General features: G+C 41.6%; 1 protein-coding gene across 2 annotated transcripts in view; it reads left to right on the top strand.

Annotated features, from left to right (window-relative positions):
* The window catches only part of LOC102459475 (ADP-ribosylation factor-like protein 8B), a 40,927-nt gene that overhangs the window by 9,998 nt on the left and 16,322 nt on the right, over positions 1-14,607 (top strand). For both annotated transcript variants that reach the window (XM_075928478.1, XM_075928468.1), the window contains exon 3: positions 14,285-14,358. In XM_075928478.1, the coding sequence (XP_075784593.1) occupies positions 14,285-14,358 (74 nt within the window). The remainder of the gene's footprint in view (positions 1-14,284; positions 14,359-14,607) is intronic.

The following is a 14,607-nucleotide window of genomic DNA, read 5'->3' as shown; positions in this document are numbered from 1 at the left end:
ATATCTAACTTCCCCAGTCTAAACCACTGTCTCTTAGCTTCTTTTCTTAGATGTCAGTTGTGTAGTGGCTAACCCTTTCCTTCCCTACTCCTTAAACAGAGACAATACAATACATGCCTTAAAAGATCACTGACAAGTATAAGTAGAACTCTTTTTTTCAGTTTACAGCTGAGAGTTTCAAGTTTCAAGTCTCTTTGGATGCTCAAAAACAGAATGCAGAACACTTTTAATTAATATCTTTTTAGACTATTTTAGGGCTTTTTAAACCTAGTGAACTTTCTTTGCGTTGCTTTCACTCTGTGGAGTTTTACAGGTTGTTCCTAAACACATCCATACATCCAATCTTAAAAACTAGAGAATAAAAAGGCTGGGATGTCTCCCAATTAGTAAAAACATAGACAAGAATTAAAAAAATAAAAATAAGCTGAAGATTACAGGGTTTCATTACTGATTGTCAGCAGTTTACAATAAAGATGAACCTAAACTTTATTAAAATGACTAGATCCTAGCAACAACAGGCCATTCAATGTTCATCCATCAATGAAATTAAAAAAATAAATTTAATATATTATGACTAAATATTGTTATTGCAAACAATACAATTGAGTAATTTTGATATTTATGACCTAGCTCATCTTTGAAAGCGGCATGTTAATAAAAGAAGTTGCTTAAAACATCTCAAGAAATAAAAACAAGGTTGTGTCTACACTGGCCTCCCTTTCGGAAAAGGGATGCTAATGTAGCACTTTGGAATAGGCAAATTCCTACTTGAAAGAGATCCTCCGGAAAAGGCTTTATTTTCCGGAGAATCACGTCTAGACTGGCGCTTTTCTCCGGCTTATCTCCAAGCCGGAAAAGAGCGGCAGCCATGTTAATGCAAATACCGTGGGGGATATTTAAATCCCCCGCGAATTTGCCTATTCCAAAGTGCTACATTAGCATCCCTTTTCCGAAAGGGAGGCCAGTGTAGACACAGCCCAACAGTGTATGAAAGGTCTCTATTCACATATATGTTACTTCTGTCACAGGATATTATGCTAGAAAAGTTTCATTCTGTGTTAGAGTGGGAGGCACACAACAGATGAATTTTAGAGAAGGAATGGGTGGAGGTTCAGTCTCAGCTGTCTCAAGCATCTTTGTTTAAGGGTGTGGATGGAGGAAGAGAGTGTGTTTGAATCCTGGCTTCAGCCCCAAAGGCAGGAACAGGAGAACTACTTGATAGCCTCAGACTCTGAATGGAAAAGGCAGCTGTTGGAATGTGGAGAAGAATGTAGGCTGCTCAGGAGAGCTCAAGCTGACATGCCCCTGCCAGGATTTCTTCTTCTTTAACAGACTCCTAAGTGCTGCTGCAACAACTTGTTCTTCCCATGGAGAACAACTTGTTCTTCCCATCCTGCTGCCTTCTCATGGCTATTTAGTAATACAGACCTCATCTTTATTTTAATGTTTATGAAAACCTGTTGGACAAATCAATAATTGTTACTTAGTTACTGACCCATCTTTGTGTGTCAACAGCCATTTCTCTCCTGCTTCCAGTTTCCCAAAGAAAGTTGAGTAAATAACAGATGTTTTGTTTGGTGGCCAAACTTTGGGGTCACGGTGGATAGGTTCCTTTTGAACTAAAATTGGCTTTTGGGGGATTTAGTATGTTTTTTGGCTGAAATGAAAATCTAACATTTTTGTTTGGGCTGAAATGAAATGTTTTCAGTGTCCAAATCAACACTTGTAAATGAAATGCCAATTCAAAATGGCATTTTGAAATTGTTCTTTTTAAAAAAAAAAAAAAGAATGTTTGTTATTTCTGAAATTTTTATTTTCAGGGGAGGTTTTTTCGGATGAAACTATTTGCTGAATTTGACTTGACAAAATTGTTTTGGTGCCCTCCCCCCCCACCAATGAATCTATCCAGAATGTTATTTGCTAAAAAAAATATTTCACACCACTCTAGTCCCAAATAAATTCTCCAGCTGTATCCTTCACCTGCTGCATGTATGGATGAATTAGCACCTTGCTGGATTTGTATAATTAGGTGTGATTTTATAAGCCATGGCAAAAGTAGGTGTATATTGCCACCCAGACTCGGTATGGGTGGAAGCACCATTAATGTCAATTTTGTTCAATGGGAATAGTGGTCACTTTTCTCCCCACTGTAGAGTCTAGTTTTTTACAATTCTGGCACTAGGACCTTTTTTCTGGTCATTATATTGTCTATGATGAAGCACTAAGATCTTTAATAATGCCCCATTCTTTTAATGTACTCCTGGCCTTGTTTTCAGGAGCTCATGTGGTCACTCATTTTAAGACTCGGGCTCAAATATGTTTTCCATCTGATTATTATAAAAGAGTGTCATGATTAAATGTAATAATGATATACTGCATAAAGTGTGTGTGAGAAAATATATCTTATTTCTCTTAGAAGTAAAACAGTATTACTTATTGTGATACCTAATTGGAAGAATGTTAAACAAGTAGGGCTTCATCCATCTATAATAATTATAAGAAAACAAATAGTCATTTGAAATATTTTTTCAATGTATACAGAGCTAGTCATAAAAGGAATCTACAGTGCAAAAGGTGAGATGATAAAGTGATAAGAAGTAGCTTTAGCTCATCATTTGCATTAAGCAGAGGAGTGTATCTTCCATAGCAGCTAATTTGACTAGTACTAAAAGAAGGTATCTCTTGTTACATGTCATGCATATTTATCCTTAGATGTGATTTAAAAGAAATTTCCATTCTTACTTGATTTGCATTTCCACATTTTCGTGACAGTGAAACTGAGCATTTCCTGATGAGCTATTTCCCCACTGTTAATGGTTACTGTTAATTACTGCTTTTATACTGTGACTTTGGGAATTGGGATTAAATGTTATAGGTGCACCTAGGAACTCTATAGAAGCACCTTATTTCTCCAATCTATGCTTGTCAATGTACAGTATGATGTCAAAATTGCCATGAGCAGCACACTAGAATTATCTGTGCAATCTCTGATTTGTCTATGGATTTAGTCTCTCCCTGTAGAGTTTGATTCTCATCTGTATTTCTACATTATTTAAAGTTTTTTCTTCTTAGAACAGTTTTTATTTTTATTTTATTTTAAATTCTGTCTTGTAACAAAGAACTAAATGTGTTGTTTGCACATTGAAAGAACAGCATAAGTACTTTAACCTGGCTTTTGGCGTTGTCTATACAACAGGAAGTCAAAGGAAGAACACTATTCCTTCGACTCCCTTTACTCCTCGTGAAATGAGAGTTACAGAAGTTGGAGTAAGAAACCACTGTACTAAGGTCAAGGCCTAAAACATAGGTCCATGTAGCACAGGACTGGTTTGAGGCCTGAGGCCCAGCTAATAATGGACCAAAACATGGCTAACATAAAGCAAAGCTAAGCTGTGAGCAAGAGGCAGGTCTCTGCTCACAGAACTTGGCACTAATGTGGCTAGCATGCAAAATAATAACTGGTAATAAGCCAAGGTGTAGAACAGTAATTGGTGCTAGGTACCGACTGCAAAACAGTAATTGGTACGGGTCATAAGTTGAAAGCACGCGGTACCACTAGCTCATTAAAAAAGACCTTAGTACCCACACTCCTCACAGATACACACCCAACTTCAGCATGATGGATAGAGAGGATCTAATCAGATCATGACGTTTTTTATGGAGTACCTACTACAGTTGTGAGTTCTGTAAAATGATAAATAAGTCTCAGAAGTACTATTATGTACAATAGTTACCTAATCATTTTTATTTGGTGTGACGGGGCAGCCCCGCCCCGCACTCAAGCCCAGGGAAACCACCTGGTGCCGGGGGCGGAGAGGGCCCCACCCGCACAGCCCTACTGGGCATGCTCCAAGGGGAGCATAGGTATAAAAGGCTGCTGGCCTGCTCAGAAGGGGCAGACTACGGCTAGAGGCAGAGGGAGCACCCAACTGCCGAGGGGGGAGTCGACGGGACGGCTGAACGCCAACCCCGACGCTGATGGGGGAAGTGCCGCTACAGCCACCCGCCCAACGCCGACAGGTGGGACCGCTGCCGGCCGGGGGCAGGGGGGAGGAAGCGACCCAGGGCAAGGAGCTGGAAAAGCCCCTGAGGGCGCGTTGCGGGGAGGAGCCCCTGCCGAGCCAGTGGTGGGAGCCACCCGCCACTGACAGGGCCCTGGGTCCCACTCGCCGGGGCCCGGGCCCCCCTACCCCTCCTGCCCAGAACCCCGGCGAGTGGGACGCTCAGCCAGAGGACTAGGCTGCAGAGCCGGCATCCGGAGGACTAGGCCAGTGGGCCGTATTTCCCCTAAGAGAGGGGCATTGTACTTTGGAACTAGGCCAGTGGGCCGTATTTCCCCTATGAGAGGGGCATTGTACTTTGGAACTAGGCCAGTGGGCCGTATTTCTCCTACGAGAGGGGCATTGTACTTTGGAACTAGGCCAGTGGGCCATATTTCCCCTACGAGAGGGGCGTTGTACTTTGGAACTAGGCCAGTGGGCCGTATTTCCCCTAAGAGAGGGGCATTCTACTTTGAGGACTAGGCCCAGGTGGGCCGAACTAGGCCCTGGATGGGGGTGGCAACCCCAAGTCAGGGGGGAGCCCCCCCGACATTTGGCTAGGTAAAGAGGTACAGGTGGCAGTTCAGACACTATCCATTTTTCTAGTTAATCAATTTTGTCTGTTTTCCTTCTCTATTAGAGATCACTTTAGTTCCTCCAGTTATAGATTATAAGGTTTTCAAATCCTATCAAGTACATTCATTCCAGTTTGCATCCTGTACACCATTCTCTAATGGATTGCCAGCAGGTTTATTAAGAAAACCGACTCATACTCAGCTGGAGATAAATTGCCTTTGGAGTGTTTCAGGATGATTCTACTGACTTGATTAGTCCTCATAAATCAGAAGAAATATTGCACAGATAAGGTAAACTGTATCAATAGACAGTGTAAAACTGATATCTTTGTATGTCAGATTATCTCATTTTTAGTCAAAACCATCCTGTGGATATTACTCTTGGAAACAGGAATGAATTGTAATAATTTTCTAAGGTCTTTTCTTAACACTGGACTCTGTCTCCCCCACCCCCTATGCCCTACCCCCTTTTCCTTCTGATCTATTAGGAAAATAATTGTTTTTTTTCTTTACACTCAAACAGATGTGCACCTCATGACCTAGTGTGATATTGGCACTGGCATGAGGTTTGTAATATTGCACTGTGTACTCATCCCTTTTAATGCTTTATAAATAAATGGTTGATTTTTATTAAGTCAATCTGAAATATTCCCCAAAAGGCCAGGGAGAGTAATGATTGATACCAGGATGGCACACAAATGGTTATTTTGCTGTCCTTAAAGTGTAAATTCTTAATTGGAGATCAAAAGCAGTCTACATTCAAGCGATGTGAAAGGTTAACTGGTAATCACCTTTAATGGGGCAGAGGGGAACATACTGGCTGTGTCTACACTGGCATCCCTTCCGGAAAAGGGATGCTAATGTAGCACGTTGGAATAGGCAAATCCGCGGAGGATTTAAATATCCCCCGCGGCATTTGCATTAACATGGCTGCTGCTTTTTTCTGGCTTGGGGAAAAGCCGGAGAAAAGCGCCAGTCTAGACGTTATTCTCCGGAAAATAAAGCCTTTTCCGGAGGATTTCTTATTCCTACTTGAAAGGCTTTATTTTCCGGAGAATAACGTCTAGACTGGTGCTTTTCTCCGGCTTTTCCCCAAGCCAGAAAAAAGCGGCAGCCATGTTAATGCAAATGCCGCGGGGGATATTTAAATCCCCCGCGGATTTTCCTATTCCAAAGTCTACATTAGCATCCCTTTTCCGTAAAGGGGTGCCAATGTAGACACAGCCACTATGTTTAACTGGTTAACCAATTAAATGGGAGTGTACATCCCTACTAGATTTATACACTAATGTGTTGCCAGAGTGAGTAGTAAGATTCCAATCAAGGAATTATTTAATTGTCAATTGGGAAGTATTTTAATCTAAAGCATGAGCCTAAAGTATTGGAAATGGTAATGGTCAATACAGAAAAGGTCAATACAGAAAAGTGATTTATGAACTATAGAATAAAAAGGTTCATGATAGTTGGAAAAGACTTCATTCCAGGAATCTATTGAAGTCTAACTCTTTGATTCTTAAACATCTATATTCCTTTAACCCAAGGATATTCAGCAGATCACAGCCAATCTAAACATCTCACCCTTTCCAGTTCCATACATACCAAAGGATGGTAGAACTGCCCAAGAAAAGATCTAGATGGCACAATAAAGACTCGTCATCCACTGCGACCACTGGCAACTGCCTCTAAATGGTCGTTATTATACTGATCAAACACCATGATTCACTCCACCATCAGGATCTTATGCTGGACCACCCTTCCCCCTCCCATCTCACACTCTACGGGGATGGTCTTTCCCATTTCAGACTTTTAGGGGAACAGATCACATCAGACAGCTGGAAGTCATTACATCAGATTATGCCATTCCGTTCTGTCTGTGCTACATAGTTCTGACTTTTCAGGGCCCCATCTTACAAGGGCCTCCTAAATGTAGGAGAGAAACCAATTTTGATGCAAAAATGATGTAACATTTTACATTTGGTAGATACAGTTTGTGTATGCCTTTAATGAATTTTCAGCTATAGCTACACATACATTATAACCTTGATGCTTGGAACAATAGGTATTGTTGATACAGAGGCAGCAGTGCGAGGCAGCAGGTGTGAGCCTGTCTGTGCAGGGAGACCTCCTGCCACCCCACGCTGCTGCCTCTGTAGTAGATGGGATGCTGGAACAGCCTCTGTCCGCAGGGAGATTGGGCCCCCTGTAGATAGCGGCTGCTGCTGATCTGCGCTGTTGCCTCTGTATCAGACAGGCAGCAGCATGGGATGGCAGGATGAAGCCGGTCTTTGTGAGGAGCCGATTTTTAAACCAGCTACCCTAGCAAATCGGCTCAAGGTGGCTGGGGATTCCCTAGGAGTGGGGTTGAGAGCACACAAGCTTCTGGTCCCACCCCCTCTGGGGGAGCACCGAGTAACTATGTAACTGCTAAGAAGTTTTATTTACTATCAGTGAGCAATCAAAGCCTTACCCAATTTGAGGAAGATAAAATAATTGTTCCAAAAATTATAATGTAAAATCAATGACTTAGCTGAAAACTTTTCAAGTATTATTTAATTTTAAGACTGTTTTGAAATCTAAAATGTTTGTATAAAGAACAGGAGTGTTTGGAGTTTTTGAAAACAGAATTCAGTTTCCTGTTAAACCTTAAATATTTTCTTCCACATATTGATCTGAGGAAGTGGGTCTGGCCCACGAAAGCTCATCACCTAATAAACCATCTTGTTAGTCTTTAAAGTGCTACATAGTTCTGTCTTCTGTTTCAGAAAATAGACTGAATAAAAACAAAGTTAAAGTCAACTTTGAAAGTTATCTGATGCTTTTCTGGCTCAAGAAGAACAAAGATGATTAAATAAATATTTTATATTCATTACTAGGCTGTACATTCATAAGACAAAAAGTCTCCCACCCTGGTCTATACTAGGGTGTTATTTTGAAATAACGCCCCTTATTTAGAAATAACAAGTAGAGCGTCCACACTACCAAACCCATATTTCGAAATAAGGGGCTGGTTATTCTGAAATAATAACTCCTGCTTTCCACAAGGAATAATGCTTATTTTGAAATAGTTATTTCAAAATAGTGGTAGTGTGGACTCTCTGCTGCTGTTATTTGAAAATAACTGCTCTCCAGAGTCATTCAAAGTAATTACCCTCTGCGCTTCCTGGGGCTCTAAGTTGAGATACCGTGTCCACATTAAGACTAAGCCTCGGACTAATTTTGAGGCTTCCCTGTAGCGTGGACACACTATTTTAAAATAGTTATTTTGGGAGTTATTATTTCAAAATAATTTTCTAGTGTAGACATGGCCATAGGGACTATCCATGAAGACATGGATCCTGTGAAAGAGTAGCAGCAATCAACCTGATTCTTACACAAACCCAAAGGGAGAGTTTTTGCTATGCTTACATGAAAATAAGGAGAAGGGTATAAAAGTTCCTGAAGTGAGCACCTCCCTACACATACATATCCTCCTACTTTGCTTAGACAGTAAACAAGCTGCCATAGACAGATAAGAAAAACAGGACAACTCAAAGGGAAAAAAAGTAACAGAAAATCTCAAAATTTCAGAAATAAATTGGAAAGAAAGTTAACTAAGATACTACCAAGGGATTAGATTTAAACTCTTGAAATGGTTATCATAGAATCATAGAATACTAGGACTGGAAGGGACCTCGAGAGGTCATTAAGTCCAGTCCCCCGCTCTCATGGCAGGACCAAATACTGTCTAGATCATCCCTGATAGACATTTATCTAACCTACTCTTAAATATCTCCAGAGATGAAGATTCCACAACCTCCCTGGGCAATTTATTCCAGTGTTTGACTACCCTGACAGTTAGGAACTTTTTCCTAATGTCCAACCTAAACCTCCCTTGCTGCAGTTTAAGCCCATTGCTTCTTGTTCTATCCTCAGAGGGCAAGATGAACAAGTTTTCTCCCTCCTCCTTATGACACCCTTTTACATACCTGAAAACAACTATCATATCCCCCCTCAATCTTCTCTTTTCTAAACTAAACAAACCCAATTCTTTCAGCCTTCCTTCATAGGTCATGTTCTCTAGACCTTTAATCATTCTTTTTGTTCTTCTCTGGACCCTCTCCAATTTCTCTATATCTTTCTTGAAATGCGGTACCCAGAACTGGACACAATACTCCAACTGAGACGTAACTAGCTCAGAGTAGAGCAGAAGAATGACTTGTCTTGTTCACAACACACCTGTTAATGCATCTGTAAACAGGTCACTTGCCGACCGCGGGGAGACGGGGGTCCGGGCCCGCCCCCTCTCACGGACCCCAGCCCAGGGCCCTAAGGACACGGACGCTTCTGCTGTCCGGTCCGGCTGGCGGGGCAATCCGCCGTAACTCGCCAGCCCACTGGCTCCCTTTGCCTGCCCTGGGCTACTTCCTCTCTCCACGGTCAGATCCCCTTGCCTCCAGGCTCACCTCTTTGCCTTAGGTTCCATCCGCTGTTGGGCCTCGGCGAGAGGCCACTTCCACGTCCCTCCTCCCTCTGTGGCATCTCCAGGGGTTTAAATCCCCGCACAGACTCCCGGACTGTGGGATCCCGCCCCTTCCGGCGTGGCCCTGCTTCCGGTCCGGCGTTGCTCCTCCCCGTGTCAGCGCCCAGCCGGCCGGCGGTGCGTGGGCGTTCGGATGGGGCAGCCGCCCGGGAACAGCTGCCGCATAGCCGGTAGGCCAGCCCCTGCGTCACTCGGCCCGCGTCACGCGGTGCGCCCGACGCCGCTACCCTGCCCTCTCGCACGGGGGCTGCCAGATAAGCGGCCGCCGGCGGGACTGGAGTGCGGGGCGCCTCTGCCCCGTCACAGCATCCCAGAATCATGTTTGCTTTTTTTGCAACAGCATCACACTTCTGACTCATATTCAGCTTGTGGTCCACTATAACCGCTAGATCCCTTTCTGCCGTACTCCTTCCTAGATAGTCGCTTCCCATTCTGTATGTGTGAAACTGATTGTTCCTTCCTAAGTGGAGCACTTTGCATTTGTCTTTATTAAACTTCATCCTGTTTACCTCAAACCATTTCTCCAATTTGTCCAGATCATTTTGAATTATGACCCTATTCTCCAGATTAGTTGCAACCTCTCCTAGCTTGGTATCATCTGAAAACTTAATAAGCGTATTTTCTATGCCAATATCTAAATCATTGATGAAGATATTGAACAGAGCCGGTACCAAAACAGACTCCTGCAGAACCCCACTTGTTATACCTTTCCAGCAGGATTGTGAACCATTAATAACTACTCTTTGAGTATGGTTATCTAGCCAGTTATGCACCCACCTTATAGTAGCCCCATCTAAGTTGTATTTGCCTAGTTTATTGATAAGAATATCCTGCGAGACCGTATCAAACGCCTTACTAAAGTCTAGGTATACCACATCCACCACTTCTCCCTTATACACAAGACTCGTTATCATATCAAAGAAAGCTATATTGGGGTATGAAAAAACTGTTTTAACTTAAATCACTATTTCTCATGTTAATTACCATATGGCTATACCAAATATTACTGATGAGGAAACAGGAGCTATACATTGGTAAATAAGAGAAAATAGTGGGATTTAATTGGATTTAAGATTCTTAATATTGATTAATTGGCCTGTCTTTAGATAACATCTTAAATGGGTTCTTCTTCTGAGTAACAAATTTAAATATTTTCTTCAATTTTATAGAATTTAATTAAGGTTGCCTTTTTCTCTAATTATAAGCTATTTGGCTATTAATAACCAACAAGGTCCACTTGACCAAAATAATGATCAATGATCAAGACTAAGGTATGCAAAAGAACTCACGTGACTAAGTATTAAGAGTTATCCCACTGGGTTGGCTTTAAGAGAAACAATAAAAACTAATCTAGCATTTCTTGTTTCTCTGACTAAAATATTTTCACTAATTTTTAAAATAAAATGATTTGGCACTCAGCAATTTAAAACAGTCTCCTCTGCTTTTGGAGGTGATCAAAATAGTTCCACTTCCTTCACTGGAAAATGATCCATTCCAGATACAGGACTGGTCCTCATCCTCCTTTATTCTTGGGTATCTCAAAATATTGAGCACATTTTAAAGAAAAGCAGATGATCAGGACACGATCCCTACAGCAGTAGTACCATTGCTAGATCCCGGGGACTGGTTTGAGCCCCTTCATCTTCAAGATTCATATTTTTACATTGTGAGTTAGATGCATCACTAACTCTTCTTGCAGTTTGTCATTAGCAATGAGAGCTATCAGTAGTGAGTACTTCTCTTTGGCTTCTCAACTTTCCCAAAAATCTTTGTGAAGGTGGTCTTGGTAGAGGTGGCCTAACTGGTAATTGATTATAGTGGTCTTCCCTGTCTACGTGACTGGCTTTTCAGGGATTTGGCCCTTGCTTGAGATTCAGTCTGTGAAGAAGACCCTATGTCCTTCCCTACTCATTGCTGCTGGGGCATAACAAGGATAAATCCACTCTGATACCTCTTCAGTGCATTGAGTTCATGGGGTCACCCTGGATTCCATGACTGCCAAAGTTTATTTACCTATGGACTGGTTCATCACTATGTTCAGCCTCAACTCCAGGCTCCAGCTGAGACCCCAAGCCATTGCAAGCACTTGCCTGCAACTACGGAGATATATGGCAGCCTATACATTCATAATACATCATGCTAGACTATATTCCTGATGCTTTCCAGCCTGGTTTAGGACTGTCTACATACCAAATAAAAACAACTCGTCCAACTTGTGCAAGGATCCTCACAAAGTTTGTCCCACTCATGCATCCTACCCCAATAAAGATTATAACCATAGATCTCTCAAAGTTAGGGTCGAGGCTTTCCTCCAAGACTCTATAGCTCAGGAGTGATAGACTTTTCAGGAGTCTGCCATACACACCAATATATCTGTCTCAGAGTAATTCATTATGTATGCAGCCACTTATTGCAGCCAGAGCAAGTTGGTTGGGAACATGACAGACAACAAACAGAGTGGCTATGTATTACATAAACTACCAAAGGGAGTAAAATCTGTCCTTGTGCACATAGAAAATAAAACTATGGAATTGGTGCATAAATCACTAAGTAGGTATGCTGCTAAGATGTCAATCAGGTCTGCAAAATTATAACATACATTTTTTCCAGGACCATGAATGGGAGCCAAAGAATCCAATCCTACATGAAATATTCTTCACTTAGGTATTCCCTGAGATAGACCTCCTTGCAGTGGGCCAAAAAGTTTACTTGAGAGGAGAGCAAAGCCACAATTCCCTAATACATTGGTTTCCCTATGGGGCACAGAGGAATGTTTGGGGTGGTGTAGCGGGGCCCAACCCAGCCCCTATGCGGGACAAGACGGGATCACCTTTGGACCACGGCCTCAGCTCCTGGCCCCAGCTTTGGCTCCATTCCTGGCAGTGGCCCTTTCCTGGCCCCTGACCTCAAACTCCAAACCATAGCCCAAGCTCCTGACTGTGGTCTCTGGGAGGTAGGCACTGCTGTAGTAGAGATGCTTTCCACATTCCTTTGCCATGAACTTTGCTGTATGTGTATTTCCTTCCTCCCCCACACTGTTGTTTCTTTAAGTCCTGAACAAGATCTAATGAGAAGCTGAGATTATCTTCATAGCACCAGCCTGAGCATACCTGCCTCTTCTCATACTTCTGACGGCAGACCTACAGACTGATATTTCTAAATATGAACGTTCTTTTAAAGAGTAGAAAACAGTCCATGAGAGAGACTTCCTTGCAAAATGGAAGTAATTCCACTCCTGGACAATCCAGCAGGCACTGTTTCTTTCCAATCATGTCTCACGCATATATTTGACTCACTACTGAGTTTAAAAACATCAGATTTGTCACTCAGCTTCATCAAAGTTCATCACTTACCTGTTGATGAGCTTTTAGTGTTTGCGAATCCCATGATGTCTAGATGCATTAAGGGCTTCACTAACCTCTTCCCACACATTGGAGACCCTGTGCTATCTTGGGACATAGATCTCATTCTCAGTGTTTTAAGGAGACCATCCTACATTTACTCCTCCTCCTCCATTTGTCCTTCAAAACCTTCCTCATAGTTCATAAGACCGTAGTGGAATTGGGAGCCCTTGTGGAGGATCCATCCCATATTATATTTTACCATGACAAAGAGACTATTCCAAGAAATTCAATTGTCAGTCTTCTAAACCTCACAAACCTGGAAGAAAGTAGAAAGTCTTCACACTATGGATTTTAGAAGAGATCTTATGGTCTACCTTTAAAACCTTTCTTAAGGCTTTTGTCTCTTTAGAAGACACCAATGAAGGGAGCCCCTATTTCAGACTATCAAAATGGATTTTGGTTGCATAATTCCATGCTACAAAATGTCTGGAGTGCAATGCCCCTGTAAAGTTGGCTGCCCATTCACCAGAGTGCAGCCCAAATCTGTCACCCCGCTTAAGGAGACTCCTATCACAGACTATGGTAAAGCTGTCACCTGCGCATCTGTTCACATTTTTTCCAGACACTACACTATCGTGTATGCTTCCAGGGCAGATGAACTTTTTGAAATGGCTGTTCTTGAAATCTGTACTAGATTCAGCTATTCAGCACCTGTTCCCATAGTTTGGAGTCTGCTTGAGAGTTACCTGAAGTGTAGCTCTCATAGGGACAACTGCTCAAAGAAGAAGAGGTTGCTTACTTACTTGTACTGTAACTGGATTTCTTTGATCTCTTTTATCCCTATGGATGCTCCATTAACCACCCGTCTTGTCTGCTTCATTGTCCTTGTTTCTGAAAGGATTTCTTCCTGGAGAAGGGATTGGAGTGGCATTGGGTTTGCTCCCCACTATATATCAAATGTACTGGGGATGGACCACACAGACAATGATACCAAAAACCTATGATAAGAAGGTTCATGGGTACACTCTTCTAATGACAAAACATCTCAAAGAATTCCAGTGGTGTTTGCTTCCACTGATGTTAATGGGGCTTCTCACATGCATATGGTAAAGAATCTGCATAAGTGTTTTCAGGATTGGGGCTTGCAGTGTTTCCATTAAATTGCATGCTTGTGGAGCCGCTCAGGAAAAATTACAAAGCAATTAGCAGAGCGCCCTCATCTAGGTTTTGTGGTTCTGTTCATAGTACTCATTCACACATGCCTCGGTGCACATAAAATATTTATTCAGCAACATGTATCGAAAATAATCTGCACATGAATGGGAAAGGTTAGAGCGAACATTGGGTTTGAGAAATTATTTTCAGCCTATCAAACTCATTTGGTAGAATTTATGTATATTTGAACTTTTCTTTTCCTGTGGTGTATTGATGAGTCATGTCTTATCACTGAGTGGTTCTACAACTTTGCAATTAGCTACCATTTATCTTATTTATCTTGACCTCATAGCTTTAAAAGCATATTCAATGATCAAACGTGAAAGCTATTGAGATAGTAGAATTAGCCAGATTAATCCACTAATTACATCCAAGTGTGTACTGTCTCTCCTTTATGTCACTGAAGTACTAATATGTTCTTTCTTCTGCTCTCTTTACACCCAGAAATAACATTACATAGTTAATGTGATTGAACAACTTAATGTGGTAGACATTAAAAATGAGCGTAAAATTTATGTTTTAATATTTAAATCTCTGTTCATACAAATGGCATACCCAGAGTAATATAGGAAACCTTTCATTTTTCTCCAGGTATGGGACATTGGGGGACAGCCAAGGTTTCGAAGCATGTGGGAGCGCTATTGTAGAGGAGTCAATGCAGTTGTGTAAGCATCTTTATGTATCTTTTTGCAAATCAATTATTTAAATAAGTTTTGTAATATTGTCAACTTCCACTTTCAATTCCCTCCACCTACAGATATTCCTCCTCTATTTTCATCTTTTGTACAAGTACATGCTTTCTGTCATTTTTATAGGTTTAATTTAACTTGGTACACAGTGCTTTAAACCTTTAAAACAAAAAACAAACAAATAAAAGTTTTAAAATCTGGACTAGCTTTTTTCAGTATTTAGTC

Source organism: Pelodiscus sinensis, chromosome 1 (assembly GCF_049634645.1).
Source record: "Pelodiscus sinensis isolate JC-2024 chromosome 1, ASM4963464v1, whole genome shotgun sequence".
Taxonomy (NCBI): domain Eukaryota; kingdom Metazoa; phylum Chordata; order Testudines; family Trionychidae; genus Pelodiscus; species Pelodiscus sinensis.
This window is presented reverse-complemented; position numbering and strand designations above follow the sequence as displayed.